The 22174-nt window shown below is 27.4% G+C and overlaps 1 protein-coding gene across 1 annotated transcript in view; it reads left to right on the top strand.

Moving 5' to 3' along the window:
• Positions 1–22174, top strand: part of LOC100208429 (phosphoinositide 3-kinase regulatory subunit 4) — a 99498-nt gene that overhangs the window by 64159 nt on the left and 13165 nt on the right. The window contains exons 26-27 of the mRNA XM_065790276.1: positions 2775–2885; positions 3224–3349. Of these exons, the coding sequence (XP_065646348.1) occupies positions 2775–2885; positions 3224–3349 (237 nt within the window). The remainder of the gene's footprint in view (positions 1–2774; positions 2886–3223; positions 3350–22174) is intronic.

Genomic DNA, 22174 nt, shown 5'->3' on the forward strand with positions numbered 1-22174 from the left:
AATTTGCTAATAAATTTATAACTTTATAAGTTATAATTTTAATCAAAAAACTGTTTTTTGTGAAATATTTTATTTGAAATGTACTAACTTCTCATTTAGCAAACCACAGAATAAATTCAAAAATATAATAACTGGTACATTTGTTTTTGTGAGCAAAAAAGTCAATTTGACACCAGTATAAACATTAAAATATTGGTATATTTTAATGTTTACAATATAATATATAATATTTTAATGTTTACAATACTGGTATGTTAAATAACGTTAAGTAACGTTACTGGTTTTACGTCAAATGTCAAAGTTGGGAAAGTTAGCACAAAAAAAACTTAAAATACAAAATAGACTATTTTTATTTATTTCTTAGTTACATTATTTTAAGAACATCCTTTCTTTGATTTGAAAAGGTAAATTCAGCCCATTGTATCATATTAGTTTTAATAAATCAATCTCTTGTTTCTTAGCCATAAACAATGGTAGATGCTTCCATAATACACCTTTAGGGATTTTAAATGGATTTTCGAAGTACTTTGAGATCTCAGCTTTAGTAAGATGTAAATATTGGTTCTTAGTTTTCTTTTAGATTCCAAGAAATTCTTAAAGGAGTTGCATCAAAGTTAATCTTTGGAGTTTTTTCAAACAACAATGTCTCCTAGCTCATAATTTCCTTGGATTTGTAAAATCTCAACAACAAATTTTCTTTCAATTTCCTTAGAGGTAGTCAATAGTGTAATTAGAATACACTCACTATGGATCACCAAGTTCTAGTTTATATATTTTGTTATAATATTCACCATATTGACTGGAAGTGTCTAAGAATTTCAAGTTTAAACAAAATGTTCCTTGGTTAATTCAAATTAAAGTTTAAATTACATTTTGACACAAAACTCAACTAATATCTTCAAGATTTCCAGCTCACTGTATGTAAGTTTATAGTTTCTTGTCTACAAAAACATCAAAGTCAAACCTTTAGTAAAAACTGTATTAAGGTTATGGTTTCTTGTCTACAAAAACATCAAAAAAACTTTTTGAAAGCAAGATTAAGATAGTGATCCACATTTCAGATTTGCAAGATTTGTACAAAGTTTTCTTGATTTGATAGCATTTACATATCTATAAGTAAGATAAATGTTAGTAGATAAGCTTTTTATGTCTTTCTCATCAAGTTTTAGAATTTCCTCTCCATCTGGTAGGGGTGTATGATTATATTTTATTGCCGTATCATTTACAAACTAAAATTTTTGTAAACTAATCCAGTGTATCAGTGTATCCAGTAAATCTATCCTTGCTATTATAAGTGATATAATTAAATGTCTTAGTTTGATGTTTCATGCAAATCAACCAATAGCATTCATGTCCTAAGAGTTTTTCATGATAAGCATGAATACCCCCTGACCGACGTGTGTTGGTATTAGTTGAATCTCTTATTCCAATTATGTTTTTGTTATTACATTTCTTAGCTTCAATAATTGTTTTTTTTGGATTTGAATTGTAGAAATCTCTTTCTTTTTAAGTCAAAGCTAAAGAAGATCAAGTACAGGAATCTTTTTTAATAGAAGGCATGAACAATCAACATGTGCAACAACCTATCTTGCATAATGATGCGGTTTGTATGAGTACATGTGATGATATCCAAGTGACTATCTTAGTTAATTTTTTTTTATTGGTTGCTTCTTAGATGTTTTTATTCATAGTCTCTTAATTTTTTTTGAAAATGATTTTTCCAAAATTGTAACTGGTGGTTTAAATTGACTTTTTGCTTTGAACCATAAGGCTGTTATCAGTTTAGCAAGCTCTCTGCTTATTATGTCTTAGTTTTTTTTTTATAAAAATATATATTCTAAACTATATAAAAATTTATTTATCTAAACTTTATTTCTTTCCTTTTCTAAAAGGTTCAATTAGGTTTAATTATTTAACATATTATTAAATTATGTAAAAAAGAATAATTTTTTTTTAAATATATTTTTATTGCGTTTTTTTTTTTAAATTCTTTGTTTTTATTTATTTTTAAATTATGGTATTAATGTGGACACATTTGATATTTTAGTATGTTAAGAATAATTTTTGGAAAAAAAAAATCTAAAATAAGCTATAGTATCCATGGTTGACTAGACTAGAGGAAAATTAGAATAGTAATACAGTTGCTGTCCATACTTACCATAAAATTTAAACTTTAAGTGTATATTTGAAATAATATTTTATATATAACTTTTTTTTTTATTGTTTGTTCATTCAAGTCTATTGTAAAATACTTAAAACTTGAATGATTTTACAAAGTCTATTGTTAAAATGATGCATTTTGGTTACTAGTCATAATTTTATTAACATTATAATTACTAGTCATTGCTTCATGAACATTGCATTTTGTTTACAAGGTGTAACTTTATGAACATTCCATTTTGTTTACTAGATGTAACTTTATGAACATTGCATTTTGTTTACTAGGCGTAACTTTATGAATTTTATGAACATTTCGGTTATAAGGCGCAACTTTATGAAAATTGCATTATAGTTACTACTCATAATTTTTTTATTCCATTATGGTAACTAGGTAAATTTTTTTCAAAAAGTAAACATAACAAAATTAATCTTTCAAACTTTTAATTTTTCATTACCCTAATAGAGTACTAGCTAGTTATATGGCTACCCTACCCTGGCTACCCTAGCAACAACTTTATTTAATTGATATAACATTATTCTTAACATAACTTCTTTATTTTGTTTTTTACTCTCGTAACTTAGTTTTGCATTTTAAAGTTGTTTGATGTTTCTAGGAAGTCAGTGGATTATTACATATGCTACTGTCCATGGTTACATGTGTGGTTGGGATTTGCGTCTGCCAAAAGATAAATATGCGTGGAAACTAAAAAATGATCTAACATTAGGTATAATGATTTATTGAGGTACAAAATGCTTGGTCTATAAAATTTATTTTTTAAAAAGTTATTCTTGATTTTATATTATTAATAAACATTAAAACTTTTTATTTATTAAACATTACCTATTTTTTGATTTTACATTATATGATTTTAATATTTAAACTAAAATGCACAAGTGATTTGATTGGTGCACATGTAATAAATAATCTGATTGGCTATTTTAAATTGTTTAATAATCAGGTGTGTACTTAAAAATAAACACTGTTTTAAGCGTAGTATAGGAATTGTTATAAAAGATTTGTTTATAAATTTAAATATTCTAAATTTTATAAATTATTTTGAAGGTTTGATTACAAGCTATGTTATTGATCCTCTTCAATGTTGGATAACTTGTGGAACTAGTGATGGAGCGTTGGTATGTTGGGACATGCGATTTCAACTACCTATTACAAAGATAATACATCCCAGAAGTATGTCATTTATATAATTACAAATTTTATAAGTATACTACATACAATAATAATACAATAAATTAATATGTAGTAATAATGATTATATTGATTATTTATTCATAAATGTAAATATGTTATTTATTCATTATACTTATTTGATAACTTTATAATAAATGAACTATTTTGTTATATATAAAATAAAATAAAATTTTTTTGATATATATACATTAGCTACCTCCAAGGTACACTGCTACCACAGTTTTTACAAAACCGCTACCATATGTTTATAGGTTAGGAGTTAAGCAGCTTCAAGCATCTATAAATGCAGCTGAAAACCTGTTTTACAATTTTTGATAATCAGTTTTAAAACAAAGTTTATACCTACAGTTGTAGAAAAAAAGAATGCGCTCTAAAAAAATTACTCTTTGGTACCGGAACATACTTTTGTTTTTATTGCAACAACAAATGTGTAAGCCGTGGGAAAATAACTTATTATGAGCCTTTAGAGACCAATACATGCAACTAAAATTTCAGTTTGAATTCATCACTTAAGATGGCAGCACAATTAACGTGCCTCCAAGGTACACCACTCTCCCCTATATATATATTATATATATATATATATATATATATATATATATATATATATATATATATATATATATATATATATATATATATATATATATATATATTAGGGTGGTGCTAAAAACAACTTTTTTTGAAAATGTCAGCTGACAACCCCTAAATGTGTTTCATATAATAAAATAATACTGGATTTAAAAAATTTTTGAATAAAAAATATTTTTACGGGTGCCACAAGGCCCTTATACATCAAACAGGTCCCTAATAATATAAAAAAAAAAGTTTTTCAAAATTATGTCAAGTTGGGTCTCAAATGAAGCAAAATCATATACAAATTTCAAAAATAATATTCATTTTATAAAAAAACATAGGTAAAAAAAATTATAATCAAAAAATCTTGTTAAATTCCCTATTTTTCATTTTTAGTTTAAAAACGTAACTTTTTGTTTACTAAAATCTAAAATAAAAATTTAATTATAAAATAATTCATATATATATATATATATATATATATATATATATATATATATATATATATATATATATACACATATATACATATACATATATATATATATATATACATATATATATATATACATATATATATATATATACATATATATATATATACATATATATATATACATATATATATATATACATATATATATATGTATACATATATATATATATATACATACATACATACATACATACATACATACATACATACATACATACATGGTGTTTAAATGACTTTGGAAAAATATTAGCCTGATTGTTTCACTTTTGTGCCTCCCCAGTGCCTATTTAGCTTTTAAAAACTAAAATAGAAAAATGCAAAAAAAAGTCTATACTCAGAAGCTTTGGGAAAAGCAATAATAAAAAAATTTTGAACTGATTTTATTTATAATACAGGCATGGATTTTTTTGTAGATAAAAAGGGTAGTTAAGGCAGAATAAAACTGATTTTGCTGTTTTTTGTGTGGTAAAGTTTCTTGTGCTAAAAACGTATAAAAAGTAAAGTTCTTAGCTTAAATTATTTGAATAGTAAAATAAATTTTTTGAATTTGAAAAAATTATTTTATAATATTTATGTTGTAATATCAATTCTACTTTAGACTATAAAAAAATTAAATAAAATACTTATTAACCTAATGAAAGTTTTAAGGAGAACTTTATGGTTCGTTTAAATTAATCTCTTTTTTTTTCTCTTTTTTTTTTTTTATTAAAGTTCTTTTTTTTTTTCTTTTTTTTTTTTACATTTATGTATTTTTTACGATGAACAATAAAGAAATAAAAACAGTGATGAAGAAATAGATCTTAGGTCAAGACAAGGTTATTTTTTCTCATCGGAGAATTTAATCCAGCATTATCAGGTAATTTATTATTTTACTCAAATAAATTGCTGTATACTCTTATTTGTATACAAACGTATTTTATATATCAAATAAAAATGCTATAGTTTTATCAATATCATTTTTATATACTGCAAAGTGCATAAAGGATTTATATATATATAGTTAATAATTTTTATTTGGGCTACATATAATATTCTGAGAGATTAAGGAATTTTTAATTCTATACAAAAAGAAATGTTAAAATGAATATTAGAAAGAAAACTTTCAAAAGAAAAAACAATACTCTGAATGGTAAGTATAGAACAGAAAATAAGTTTAGATAAATATGATACTGAAATATCAAATGATTCAGACTTTGAACATGGGTACTGGACAAGAAGAAAATAAATAAATTTTATAAAATCCGTTACATGAACGATTTCTAAAGATGTTTATAGTGGTTGTGTTGCTATTGCAGCATTTGTTAGTTAAAGTTTTCAGTATAAAGTTGTGGTGAATTTCTTTGTGGACTATGACACCAAAAGAAGGAAGGTAATGCTTTAATACAACTTTAGTAATACTTATACTAAATAGGGTTCACTTCTTAGAATTGTAAATGATCTAGATATCAATCTTTTTTTTCTAGCTTATATACACCATGAATCAGAGCTGAAGATTCTTCACTTTTGTAATGTTGTGACACAAATCAAGACTTCTAGACCAGGCAATCTTTTATTTAAAAAACTCAAAGATACTGAAACTGCTGATTTTCATTATGATACTAGTGATGATAAAAAATCATTTAGGGTAAGACAAAAGAAACTATTATTGAGTGTTCAGCAATTGAGTCTCCCTATTTCTGCAATGATCAAAAGTGAAAAAGTTTTCAGAGAGAAAATAACTTGCTAAGCTAGTTGTTGTTTGTCTTCTGGAGTTGATGGAAATGAGGAAACCAGGAGCTCTCCTTTATGCATAGTTCCTTGGAAAAGCCTTACATTCTCTCAAATTGCAACTCCTTTCGAATAAGATTAAGTTTGTTCAAAAAGATAAACTACTTTTAGAAGAAAAAAATATCATGACAGAATTCATATAATGTTTTTATACAAAATGCTATTTGCAATCTGACAAGGCCACCTGGATATTTTATCAATGCATAAAATACGTCTATACAAAGATGTTTGTGCCAAACCAGATGCAATGGAAGCAGTAATAAATTATTTTATAAACATACCTAGAATCTCAATTCTACAATCGTGCCACTTTCTTTATCAATTCTCATATTTGATATTTGATAGAATAGGGTTGGATAAGCAAAAGGTTAGAGGCTTGCTAACTCTTCTACTTCAATATTTGTACACACAATAAAGCATTAAGATCATCAAAGATTTTGCTAAATCACAGCAAAATTTAAAACCATAATATATTAAAAAACCTTACTACTTATTAAGTTATCATTTCTTTTTGTATAGAGTTGAAAATTGTTTAAACTCATAATATTATATGTAGCTCAAAAAATATTAGCAATGTTTAATAGCTATGTATATATAAATCCTAATGTTTAATAGCTATGTATATATAAATCTAAAGTAGAATTGGTATTATGACAAAAATTTTAAATCAATTGATCAAATTCAAAATAAAAAGTCTTAAATAAGGTATTTTACTATATGTTATTTTATAAATATATTACTAAGTATTTAAGCTAAAAAATTCACTTTTTTCACGTTTTTAACACTTTTGATCGCACAAAAAAAAAATAAGGCAATTTTATTCTGCCTTAACTACCCTTTTTTTTTAAAAATATAGATCCATACTTGTATTATAAAAGAAAATCAGTTCAAAATTTTTTTATTATAAATTTCCCCAAGGCTTCTGAGTATAAACATTTTTTTGCATTTTTTGACCATTTTTAAAAACTAAATGAAGATTGGGAGAGGAATAGTGATCCAATCAGGCTAATATTTTTCACACCAATGACCCACATTTCAAGTGGTAGTATATTGAAATTCAAAAATTTTCTTAAAAACAAATACTCTAATATATATATATATATATATATATTATATATATATATATATATATATATATATATATATATATATATATATATATATATATATATATATATATATATCAGGGATGCAGGGTCTCAAAAAGGACTCCGGATTTGAAAGTTACAAAAAGATTACTTTATCCTAGTTTTTGGTATCCAGGAGCTCTAAAAATATAAATAAGTTTATGGACTAATAATAGGAAAAAAATTGAGACTTTTAGGTTAGAGGAACAATCATTTTTTGAACCCGGAGTCCTTCAAATAATGGCAAGGACTCCGGGACTCCAGGCTTAAAAACAATAAGTTTCAAGTCATTAAATCTCATGAATTTTTTTCTTATAGCAGATCATAAATCAACAAATATGTTTAGAGCTTCTGGACACTAGAGACTTGGAAAAAGTAGAGATATAAAGCCGAAGTCCTTTCGGGACTCCGCATCCCTGATATATATGCAGTCATGGACAAAATTAAGTAACATTGTTGATAAAATCGAAAATCAAACAATAAAAACAAAATTATTTACATCAGGATCTACATAACTGCAATAATTTTAGGTTTTTTTTTTCAAATTTGATTCCAAAGAAAAACAAATATATTTATAACTCTTTTTAACTGATTGCAAAAGTAACTCTTTTAAATGAAATTAGCCATCTTACAAAAAGTAAGAAACATCTGAGTTTTTATTATGAAATAAAATGTTTTGTCAAAATATTTTATTTCATAATCATTTTTATTATTTTGTCAAATTATTAAAAATGATTATTATTAAAAACATTTTAAAGTTATTAAAAATAAGCATTTTAAACTATTTTTTGGAATTTATTTTTAGAAAAAGTAAAACTAATAATAATAATGGTTTATCATCAAAATTATTCATTGGACATCAGATCTCGGCTCATTTCTGATTGAAAAAAAGACCTAACTTACAAGCAATGTGCTGAAAAATATCAAATATCAATAAGTGGTTTTAGAAAGATGTGTATAAAATATGAAACAACTGGTTCTGTTAAAAATCAGAAAAGATGTGGTCGCCCAGGTAAGACTTCAACACGAAATGATATGCTAATTGCATGGATAGCAAAAAAAAATTCAACAAAAAGCCTCAAGACAGATTGTTGAAAATCTTAAATTAAATGTTTCCAGTCGAACTGTACAGAAAAGACTTAATTCAAGTGGTTTAATAAACTGTCTTCAGAAAAGTAAATCCTTCATTAGTGGTCTAAGCAAAAAAAAACGTTTAGCGTTTGCAAAACTGCATATTAACAAGGGTGAAGCATTTTGGAACTCAGTGTTATGGTCGGATGTGAGTAAATGTCAAATATTTGGCTTTAAACAATGACAAAGAGTTTGGTGCAGACCTTTTGATGCACTCTTAGAAAGAAATTTTTAAAAAACTGTCAAGCATGGAGGTGGCTCAATTATGGTTTGGGATGCTTTGCTTCAAATGGTGTGGGATTACTGGTGAATGTTGAAGGTATAATGACAGGACAATTGTATGTTGATTTGCCTTCAAAAATTTATGTCAATCAGCTAAAGAATTGAATTTAGATTGCAAATTCTTTTTTCAACAAGACAACGAATCAAAACACATCAGCAAAGTGGCACAACAGTTCCTCAAAAAAAAGTAAAGTTAACATCCTTAAATGGCCGCCACAAAGTCCGGACCTTAACCCATTGAAAATTTATGGGCAATTTTAAAATCCTGACGTAAATAATTTTGTTTTTATTGTTTGATTGTCGATTTTATCAACAATGTAACTTAATTAAAATAACTGAGAGAGGTTCCGAGTTCGATCCCCACAATGTCCCTGGTGGTACTGCGCTCAACTTGTTTCTCTGCGCAGGGGGCTTGTTCATCAAGGTGTGTGTCTCGGAGTTATAGAGTTGAGAGAGGGATATAGCCACAATTAAGGAGCCTGCTTGTCTTAAGTGGTCATCTCAGCCTTGGGGAGGTGAATTAACAAAAAATATATATACTTAAATTATGCTTGTGTATTCTACAAATAGAGTGCTCAATGTTCTTAAAAAACAGAGCAAAAATAAATTAGTAAAATACTTATCTAATTTTCTTCAACAAGTTGTTTCACCATCAGTAGTTTCATCAGGAACCTTTCTGATAATATATATATATATATATATATATATATATATATATATATATATATATATATATATATATATATATATATATATATATATATAAATAAATATATATATATATATATATATATATATATATATATATATATATATAAATAAATATATATATATATATATATATATATATATATATATATATATATATATATATCTTATACTGCTGATTTAGGTGAGCAGTGTTGCATCATACTAAAATAGCCTGCTGGCGGGGGCTTCAGTACTTACATCGACTGACAAATAACCTGACTTGCAGTGTAGTGCTGCAAGTCAGGCTATTTGTCTAATCTGCAGTGTAGTGTTGCAAGTCAGGCTAATTTTTCTAATTATTCATTATTCTTCTCATCTTCTGTCCCAAAAAATATGTTAGTACTTTAACACGATTTTTTTATATTGCTTTTTGTGGCTTATGTTAATTTTTAAATATTAAAAATGTTACTTTTTTACAAACAAATAATTAGTTTTCAAAGAATAAGCAAATGACAATCAGATCTTTATATTTTGCATAAAAGTTACAACAATTTAGTAGGGTAAAGCAAAACATAGATATTTCTTAAGATTTTATAGTTTTCATCTAGGTTACTTTATTACATTATTAAGTAGATTAACTATTTAGATATCTTGCCTCAGCTTTTAAATCAGCAAAATGATCAGTAATACCTTTTTACGCTAATTTCGTGTAAAAATGTAAAACTGTAGCAATTCTTCACCCTTTTTAAAGTTGAAAAGGACCTTTCTCCAATATAACTTAATAACAGCAGATCTGTTGTGGAATTCACATTCACAAAGATAAAGATTTTAAAAAAAAAAAAAAAAACGAAAAGATAGACATTAAGATATAACATAGGATTATTATGTTCAGCAGATTACTCATGCTCACTGATTGCCTTATGAGCAACTTTCTAGATGCAAAATCATTGCTTACTAGAGAACTTTTAGTTTTCCTAAAAAAGAAGCATGGTAAGCAAGGTGTTAATCTTATCATCATACCATCCAATCGAGTTTCTTTTACTAGTTCTTTTTACCCTACTTTTACTAGTTTGAAAAAAATAACTCTTTTAAAGCATGTTGCAAAGTTCCTGCATTGTCACAAGATTTGGACCATAAAAAGTCAGTTGCATTAACATCTATTTTTTGCTGATTTGTTGCCATGAACTCAAAGAATCAATTATATTAAAGTATCCAGTCCACAGGATTGGTAGGATATACTTAAACCTACTGAGCTAATTTTTTGCTAGGAAAAATAAATCACCAATCAACAAATCCAGAGTATAGCTGCTACATGGACGGGAATCCACTGCTTCTTGTGATAATGTGTCAGATTGTTTTTTTTGCCAAGAATGAAAAAAAATCAACTTTGTTTTTTATAATTTTAGCTCGAAATTTTTAAATCCGGTTTTTTTTAAGAGCATCTTCGAACATGTGTTTGTAGGAGTTAAAAATATATTCATTAGAGGAGTTTTGGTTTAGTCTATTGTTAATTGAAATAGGAATTTTTTTTAAGATTTGAGGAGGATGATTCGAGTATATTTAAGATTTGAGGGGGATGATTCGCATATATATATATATATATATAATTTTAAATTTCTTCTGTTTATGGAGACATTCAGAAGCATTTACCATATATATATTTCCTGTACAAAATAAAGGCAAAACCACCAAAAAGGTGGTTTTGCCTTAACCTTAGCCTTCATTCCATCCTTACTTCCTTCAAAGAACAGCAATTAGAGAAATTACAATCAACAAAAACATACAAATTTATCCTTTTGATAAATGCACTTTAAAGGTTTAAATCAAAGCTTCAGATTTGCTCTTAAAAAAAAGAATAGGAACTACAATAATAATTACAAATGATCCTTCACTAAAAGTTACCCAAATGTTTCACACCACATTTAGAGAACTCTATTAAAAAATTGATTTACCAAGTGAATACAAGCATCTTTATCCAAGTGATTTTTTACCTTCTTGCATGTACAGCGCAATATAAGTACACAAGCCAGATAAAGGCTATCCAAAGAAAATTGTTGTCTCAATTATAGCAACACCAAGTTATAATATATCCGAATATTAATTTGAAAATTGTACAACCGACACTTGATAAAAATGTAATAAGATTAAAAAATTTGTATGCATCGGTTGAAAAAAAAAAGTCCTGGAGTATAACATTTACTGAGGTAAAAGTATCTTATGATGTTGTAAACCTTCTGTATCTTTGTTTGTTATCTGTACCATTTAAAGAAGCAACAGATATTATTTTAAATAATGATTATGATTTATCTAAAAGAACTAAACTTATAATTATAGAATTAAAAAAGTATAAAAAAAGATCTTTATCTTCGAAATTACTATTTTTTTTGGAAATCTTTAAATAGTCTTGCTTTAAACTGTTTATAAAACTTACAAAAAAAGTTCTTCCAGCAGGACTTTCATAACGAGAGACCAGCAACTCATATTTTTTAACTGTGTCAATGTTTCCATCAATAATTTCCAAAACATCGGAGTCCATTGATTTGTAGGCATTTAGGAAGGTAAGATTGTCGCGATAAGAGTTTTTTAGCTTCCATGAACTAAAATGGCGCATTCGATACTCGTTTATCATTTATTTATCAGTCGTTTTGCTTTTAGTTGTTGTAAGGAAGTGAATCTTGAAAACGCATTTAAGTCTAATTTAATTATTTAGCCAATAAAAAATAATTTTTTAAAAGCTTTTTGTTTCGTTTTAATTATGCCTATTTAAACCGCGTGACTTAAGCTGTTATGCGAGTCTTCTGACCAATGGCTATATTACTATATTATAACATAATAAACGTTTATTAAACGTCATCAAACGTTTAGAATAACGACTTATATTAGTCAATCTTGTAAACGTTTGATCGACGTTTAATAAACATATATATTAAAAGATATAAAGCGTAGATTTTAAATCCATAAATGTTTATGTTTAATTAAGGTCGATGAAAGGTTTACAATATTAATTAATGTAAGTCGATATTCTAAACGTTAGATCGACGTTTAGTAAACGTATATATATAAAAGTTTGAAATGCATCTCAAATCAAGCGTCGGTTTTTAGTCAATAATAGGTCGCTAAACGTTTTATCCATTTTTCGACTAAATATTGACCAATTCTGAACCAATCTGTGTTTACTGGGTAGTTCTTTATAAGTTTCAATTTTAAAAGTCTCTTCTCACACGAAGCCACAGACACAAAAATAGTAAGAAATAGTTGTGGGCTTAGTGAGAGTATTGGGAGAGACATAATGAAGTCCCATTCTGCTATGAATTTCAAAACATCAATTGTCGAACAGTCTTCGGCTTTATGGGGATAAATATTTGCTGTCTTCTTAACCTTGGTATTTCTTTTAAAAGCTTAAAAATTAAACATCAAAATTTTTATGACAAACAAACTCAAGATAATATAATTTTGAAAACATTATGGCTAATCAAAAAATCAACAAAACACTATAGTGTCTACACATCAAAAAAACACTATAGTGTCTACACCAACAAAACACTGTCGTGTCTTCAATTTTTGTTAAAGAATTCAAAAATCAATCTTTTGTAAAAGGCATACAAAGTACAAAGTAAAGATTTTTGTGTGAAATGACGAAATAGCAGGGTTGTTAATAAAGAATTTAAAAAAATCAAAACTATTTTTTTTTAATTTTATTTCGTCAATAAAAAAAGTATTCAATGCCGTGCAGTGATGGATCCAGGGCAAGGCTGTAGACAACTTTTTTTGATGTTTGAGCTAAGTAACTTTGAAACAAGAAGAAAACTCCATATTTAAGTATATATATATATATATATATATATATATATATATATATATATATATATATATATATATATATATATATATATATATATATATACTTAAATATAAGTATATATATATATATATATTATATATATATATATATATATATATATATATATATATAGGTGTTTATAAACTTGTAGTTGCTGTAAATCATATGTGAAACTGGTTTGAAAATGTCCACACGATTTTTACAACATTAAAAATCAATTCAGGACGGGAAATAGAATAATTCTGGTGTATCAAACTATAAAAAAATTTTGTCAGGGAAATATTTACTGGACTGGTGTCAAAGTTTTAGCATTAATTTCTAATAAATTTGAATAAAAAATTAGGGAAGCTTTGGAGATACAGCACCAATAAACTAGCCCACGCGACCCAATGCCAATGACAATGGTCAATATCTAAACATAGATTTTTAGAAATCAATGAGGCATTTTATTCAAATTAAAAATTGACGTCAATATAATGTTTTCTTTAACGAGTTTTTTTAAACACTTTTTTGTAAAAATATTTAGTTTCATAGTCTGATGATGAGACCTATTATCTATTGGTCTCCAAATAATACTAATAGTTAAATAATATAATTATTATTAATGTCTCCATAAAAAGAAGTAATTTAAAATGAATAATGTGACTTTTCATTTTCCAAATAGTACCGTTAGATGTTTTAAGCTTATCTACTTCTTGAAGGTATAGTTTGCAAATTTTGCACCGAATATCTTTGCATTTGAATATGCCAATCTTCTTTCTAGTTACTTCAATATTTGAAGAGGTCTTCTTAGTAAGTTAGGAGGTTGTTTAAAAGCTAGTACCGGGTGAATATTAGGAAAAACATTTTTAATTCTTTCATTATAAGAACTATAATACTTGTCATTATATCATTATACTTGTCAACGTGCCCACAAAAGTGTAATTGAACCTTTTTTCCAACTTTTTATCTTTCTTGAGCTTAACAATGAAAGTTTTTTGTTATCATATGAAAACCATTTGCACAAACAAAAACATGATACATTTAATTGATATTTCCTGTCTATAATTACAATTTAATCCTTCGCAATCAATAGTTACCCATAGCAACAATATGAAAATTAAATTAATTTTGTTTTTAATACAAATATCTTGCAATAATACCAAAAACAGCACTACTGATAATTATTTGAAAGGCCTCTAGTGCTAATAGTTTTAATATATGAAAAAATATGTATATATATATATATATATATATGTATATATTGTATACTGCTACTTAATTATAATTTGAGTAAAATAAATTTAATTTCTGAATGACAATTTTTACATATATGTAGAATATAAAAACACTGTCTATTTTGTTATCAATTCTGTTGTATTTTATAATATAGAAAATAATATCAAATATGGCTAATACAGGGCATGTTGGAAAAACCATTGGAAAATTGAATTCTTTATCTGTTGGGGTGCTCTCTCCAGATATTTTCTCTAAATAGACTTCCAACCGGTGAGGAAGTTTGTTTTTGAATTTACTAGATTAACCGGAGTCATGCAACTGCAATCAAAACATTGTCATCCAGAATTGGATGTCCTCTGGGGAGTACAGGCTAGCTATCAAATGTATGCATCATAAGGAAGCTGATTAACATTTTGAACAAGACAGGCTTTGATGAAAATTTTATCATCAGTGAACAGTCGATTAAGTCAGTGAAAAAACTTTTGTCATAAAAATTAAGTATTTTGTGAAACATATTTATCTGTGCAATATATTTACATATAAGTTTTTATACTATATTTTAAAATGTTGACATTTTTTAAATATTGTAACTTTTAAATTTAGGAATAGAATCATTGCTCTGTATACCCAGCATATTAAAGTTATGAATATGAGAACCTTAAATATGAATAAAGTAACCATGAGCCAACATACTCAAGAGTTCTTAGACAAAGCTAGTGTTTTGTTTCCTATACACAAGGAAGATATTTTTAAGTTAATTAGCCAGGATCCTAGATGGAGTAAAGAGGCTGTAAAGGAGGATTCAATTTTTTTGAAGAGATGTTTGAAAGGGGACATGGTCAAGATATCCAACAAATATGACAAAACATTTGCTGAAGTAGTTGCTGAAGGTGAGGAAAAAATGAAAAACCTGCTGAGGAAGATGATAGAAAAAAGGCAACATGAGGAGATACTAAGAGCAATTGTTGGGCAAAAAAAGAAAGCCAATTACTGGAAAAAGCAGCTGAAAAAGAAGCTTAAGGAAATTTTGAGCAGGATTTCTCCAGTGGGTGTAGTGGAAAAGATTATGATTCGAACTTTGAAACTCCAACTGCAAAGAAAAGAAAGTTGTATGATTCAACCAAGATTTGTCTTCAAATCAGTCTGAATGATGTGTTAGATAAGTGGATTTCATTTATGACAAAGTAAATAAGTTTATGTATAAAAAAGTGAAGTATATTACAAGTAAAAAAAAAAAAGAAAGGTAAAACTTAAAAAGTTAAAACAACTTAAATGTTACATAATTTAAAAAATGACAATCCTCTGTTTGTTTTTTAGGTATCAAGTTAACATGAGAGCTGAAACAGCAATGTTGTCTTCCTTATTTCAAGCTACGGGAGTAGATATTGACATGTGAATATTTCGAAGTTGAGATGGCAAGAAAAGAATATGAAATTATAAAGAATGAAGCACTAATAGTAAGAGAGCAGAACCTGGATAACATAACGGGTTTAAAACTTGTTCTTCACTTTGGCACAAAGTTGGTCAAACATTACAGGATGGAGGTCAAGATTTCGGAAACAGTAGAAAGATTGGCAATAAGCGTTTTCTTCTCCAGAGACCGGCTTACTTGACTTTCTTCTGGGAATACTTGAAGTACCCTCCTCCAAAGTCTTGTAGAATATTATGACTTAACAGACCAGATCATAGCTTGTTGTGCTGACACAACTTGCTCAAACACCAGAAAACATAATGGTGCAATTAGAAATATTGTAGATTACTCTCTAACTTGTCCAATTCTTTGGCTAATGTGCAGACATTAGCCAAAGAATTGCTTTACTATATAAATTACATTTATATAGTAATGCCTGTAATTTATATAGATGCTTTACTATATAAATTACAGGCATTTTTTTCTTTTCGTTTTTTCTGAGAGTAATGACAAAAAATGATAATAACTACATGTTCATCATGTTCTGATGGTATTCAAGCGTGTACACGAAATAAATGTGAAAGTAGAAAAACAACTAAAAAATAGTGCTCCTCAATTTTTATTTCGAACCAAGCAATACAATAATATAAGAAGATCAAACATTAAAAAAAAAAGATAATTATTCCTGTGGGAATCTAATAAAATTTCGAGCTTTTGCTTTAGTGGTACCCATAAGCTTGCGCACAGAATAAGAATCAAAATTATTTGATACTTTTTTAAATGATATTTTGATATCTTTAATGTTTCTGAAAAGCTTTTTTGTTTTTTTTTCATTCTTTTAATAATAGCCCAGTACATTTCAATAACTCTCAATTATGGGCAGTTTGGAGGATTTTCTGTTTTAGGCACAAATTTCACATTATTCTTTTTATACCATTCCATAGCTAGTTTACACTAATAAATTGAAACTAAATCAGGCCAGAACACAGATCTGTTATTGTGTGATTTAATGAGAGGTAAAAAGCGTTTTTGTAAACATTCTTTAACATATGTTTGACCAGAAAGTGTGGACTGAGAAATATAAGGGCTGATTTTTTGCCACACTTCTAATAGCTTGCCAAATCAAAGCTTTTTTAGCGAACTTGTCATGTTTTGTGTATTTAAATTTCTTATCTGCTTTTCCTCTATATTTGGCAATATAATAAACAGCACCAGGAATTTGTTGATGATCGTACTTGATATAGACTTTCAGAGCGGTTGGGCACTTTTTGTGCTTTGAAAAAATTAAAACCATGCTTGTTTCTAACTTTTGCAACAAAACTATGAGAAATTCCATATATTTTCAAATTGTATTTGCAACAATTTTGCTATCGAATTGTAGCTACTAATAGGATTTTGTAAATATTTGTCCATAATTTTTTCTCTTACCTCTTCTTCTTTCTTCATTTTTAAAACTAATTTCAAGTTAAATCCAAAAACTAACATATTTTTTTGAAACCACAACACGTTGTAAACAAAATACAAAACAATTCAAAAGATTTTAATACAACCACTGAAAAAAATGACGTGCTTATTCTTTCACATTTATTTCGTGTACACGCTTTACAGGGAGAAACAAAGGGATCCAGTCGATCCTTATACAAAAAACATTAAGATCTTTGGCCTAAGATTGAAAAAAGTATGAATACATTGACCAACATTGAGAAATATGATTGGAAGAGACCTGAGTTTGTTCTTGGAACCCTCTTTTACAATCTTGCAAATGAAACAATGCAGTTCTGCACAACAGCTCCTAAAACAAATATTTTTGACAGAGGTGATTACAACTCTTTATGTCAACTGGTAGCTTTTTACCTCAGAGCAGATTTATTGAACTTCAGGTTTCTCCAACCAGGTGCACATCATGAAGCAAGATTTATGGTTGATTCATTGTATCTATTAGCAAATGTAAATGACCAAGAATTATAACAAGCAACTCATTATCAATAAGATTGAGATGATGCAGGATGCAACAGAATATATAATGATCTTTCACCATTTATTCTTTCTGAAGAGCCCAATGGCAGCTTAGGCTCCATCCAATGATCTTAGAGCATTAAAGATTTCATTTCAGATCATGATAGATCCACTTTTCACCAAGAAGTGTGGAAAGATTGGAAAAGCTCTTAATTTAATTATTCTCAGACACACTTGGGCAATTCCACATCAAATCACCCAGTCCATTGAACCATGTATCTTCCTTTTGTGTTATATTTTGACACATGAATTCCTATTCCTAATTATAAAAAAATATTGCATGCAAAATTTCAGCTAAAAAAGTTTAGCGGTTGACAAGATACTGCAATTTTAATACTGACCTGGTTTCCCAAAATGACCCGGTTTTCATAACACTCTGAAAAAACATTTTCCTTAAAATAATAGGAAATAAAAATGGCAAAAACATGAAAATGAACATATATAATGTTTTTTTGATGCTGAATTCAATGAATGTACTTAAAATGCTCAAATATAAAAAGAACATGCATAAAAATTAATAAAACAACTAGTTTCTATAAACCAACTTTGGGGCCCAATATCTCAAAACACCCCCATCAAAAAAATTTTTTTTTTTGCTGTTAATATTTTCAGCTGTTTATAATCTTACTAGGCACAAAAAATCTAACTGGAAAAACAACTAAAACATACGGAACTTTAATTTCAAAGATGTATTACTTTTTCAAGAAATTCCCAAAAAATATTTGTAAATAAAATAAAGTTAATCGTAATTTAAAAAGTTACTTAAATATACAAGATTTTTAAAGGTATCAAAGATGAAAGTTATTTTGACTGTGTTTGTAATAGTTTACAATATTGCTCCCATTTTACTTGTACTTCCTCTATTTCAGCATTTTCAAACACATAGTTTCTACCAGAACTAGAGCAAGCTTGTGGAACAGATAGTTTTTTCAATATGTTGGTGTTTGGAATAAAACAGTAGTCGTCTCTTTCAGGCCAGTTAAAACAGATTGATGGACCATTTGGATGAAGAAACTTAACTTTAGCATCAACTTCTTCTAAGTTGGTTTTAGTTACAATGCCGATCCACCACTTATCATCACAGACTACAGCGACATAACAACCTAAAGTGACAGTATCAAGTTGAGATATGTCTTGTTTCTTTTTAAGATTGTGGATTATTGTATAATTAGTGTCTGTACTACACCTCTTTGCCCCAACCTTGTTATCTCCAAGATGTGTAAACTGATGAAAGCTACGAGTACCAGGTAGAGTTGTTACACCAGTGTACCTTTCTTTTTGCTCTTCACGTTGCAATTGTAAATCCAATCCCTTTATGTAAATGAAGTTAACAACTTTGATTTTATCAATAGAAAATTCATACATAGCTTCTAATGTGAGAATTTGGTTTCTGTACGGTCGTTTTAGACTTTCTTGTGCTGTTAATCTTTTTACAGTACCACCAATCCCATCGCATGGTGGCTTTCCGTGGGACGTGGCAAAAAAGTTCCATTCAATTTTAAGGCAAAATTCGCTCTCTAGTTGGCATAGATTGTAAAAGCTTTTACAATTTTTGTACTGTCCTGCGCAACCATCAGTGAATAAATATAATTTGGACAGATTGGAAAATTTTATTTTTAATATTGGTATGATTAGTTGGAATATTTTGTACACATAAGTTACATCATGTATAATGTCATCTGATATAAAACAGTAAGAAATATGTTTCAGTTCACCTTTATCATCTTTAAAGTATATGACTAATGGATGTAAAGAACATTGTTGGGTGTTCCAATGATAGCTCTGTATTTCATCTTGGACAACAAAAGCATAATTTTCAGCAAAGTCGCCAATAATGATAATGTTTGATTGATCCATATATTGTTTCAGTTGGTTAAGGTACTGTGATTGAGAGTGAGCAATAAAAGAATGAGCTTGTAGCTTTTCAAAACAAGATGCTAATAGTTCAACAAACGTTGGAACATCAGCTGTTAAACTTAATAGTGTTGCACGGTCAGTAGTTTGCCATTGCTTGTAGTGTATCTCAAAATCATCTTCGTATTCTCCAAAAATCTCATACAAGTATATTTGGTGAGGGGTTCTTTACCAGGACAATCATCATACTGTGCAAGCATGCATTCTTTGTTTTCTACTGAGCAAACGGTTTTTGAAAGTAAGTCCTTATACTTTAGTCCAATATTTAAAGCATCTACTGGCAATATGGCATTTTGGTGATAAGAACAAACACAAACAGAATGTGTACCACTTGCACCTGGCAAAATGCACCACTTTGGTCTAAGTAAAGCAAATTTTGAGTAACTTATTTGTATTTCTGGATTGTTTTCTTTGTATAATAAATATAGTTCCTTTAAATTACACAAAAGCAGTTTTTTTTGTTTATGGACGTTCTTTTGAATGCTAACATAATCTTTTTTTCTAGGCATAGTTCTACATAAATCACTTAAATCATAAAAAAGTTTAACAGAATCTTCTATTTCTTTTTGTAAGACTTTCCCTTTATACAAAGGTGAGATAGCCAACAATCCTTTTTTATTAAAAAGTTGTCTAGCCTTTTTTGCTTGGTATTCTGTAACTGCAAAGTTATTTTGTACTTCTAATATTAACCAACTTGGGGGTGTCAGTGTCAGTTGAACAATAGTCCTTTTGTCAGAACATAGAATTTTTTCTTTTATCAAGTTTTCAGCCTTCTTTTTAATGTCATTTGGTTCATAACACAGTTTTGAGGGAACATTGAATTGACTTTCAGTTTTTCTAGTAAGGTTACTTACCATTTCGTTGATGCGCGCAACTTTTCGCTTTCCTTCTGAGAGTATATGTTTTGATGACTTTGAATGAGATTTTAGAGGAGATATGTTAAAATTTTCAAGTTCTTCATTGATCTCCTGTCTTTTTGATTTGAATGATGATATTAGAAAATCTTCATCTTGTTCACCCTGACTTTGCTTCTCTTCTTTAAGATCTGCTTTTTTGGCAATCTTTTGCTTACAGGGTTTGCAAAGTTTCTTCCCAGGAGCAATATTTAAGCTACTTTTCATCATGTCTTGTGACTCATTTATCGTAACTACTCTAAGATTTTCTAAAAGTAATTGAATTGTATATATAATTGCATATAGCTTTATGTATTTTGTATATAGTATAATTGTATGTATAGTTGTATATAGCTTATCTGCACAATTGTTTAAAACATTGTTTATGTTTTGGAAAACACAAATTAAAAAAATATATATATTAAAATACTTAAATTCCACTTTTACTTACTTGTAATTTTCTTTGTATGTTTTTTGAATGGATCACAGCATGCTTTTTGCCATATAGGATACATTTTCAAATAATTTGTAGCATGTTTTTCACATAATGTTGTTAAGTTTGATAGTTCAATGTTACAGCGTAATGATATAGCTATTTTTTCTTCGTTGCTTAAAGTTCTCAAATAACATCTTGTTGGCCTTTGCATGCATCTGATGTCATTAACCCAATAGAACACATCTTATAATAAACTACATTGTATAAATGTATTTCCTAAAAAAAAGAGAATTCTTTTTTCCTACTTAATTTTTAGTAAAAAAAAAAATTTAATATAGAAATAATTCAAACCTTTTCAGAATCCCACTGTTGTATAATTTTTTACACTGATAGATATTGTTAATTTTCTTTATAGATATATTTATATATATATACAATTTAAATATATATCAAATTGTTAATTTGTTAAAATTTAAATAAAATTTACGAATGCTGTTTTTTAACTGAACTTTTTATAAACTAGTTATAAACTTTTACAAAAGTTGTTAAAATTTTAAAAACAAATGCACATCCATATCACACTAATTCAGTTTTTATATAAAACAAAACAGGATGTTTTTTTCAGTTGTTAAGTTCAAATAACTAAGTTATCATATAATTAAGACTTCCTAAATATATCAAAATTGTTTTGTTTTTTTAAGGAGTCTTTTAACTAAATATAATATTTTACAGAATTCTATTTAAAAGTTTTTTAAAATAGCTTATTGAAAATTTGATACATCTTTGAAATTAAAGTTCCGTATGTTTCAGTCGTTTTTCCAGTTAGATTTTTTGTGCCTAGTAAGATTATAAACAGCTGAAAATATTAACAGCAAAAAAAAAATTTTTTTGATTGGGGTGTTTTGAGATATTGGGCCCCAAAGTTGTTTTATAGAAACTAGTTGTTTTATTAATTTTTAAGCATGTTCCTTTTATATTTGAGCATTTTAAGTACATTTATTGAATT

Source organism: Hydra vulgaris, chromosome 02 (genome assembly GCF_038396675.1).
Source record: "Hydra vulgaris chromosome 02, alternate assembly HydraT2T_AEP".
In the NCBI taxonomy this organism is placed as follows: Eukaryota; Metazoa; Cnidaria; class Hydrozoa; order Anthoathecata; family Hydridae; genus Hydra; species Hydra vulgaris.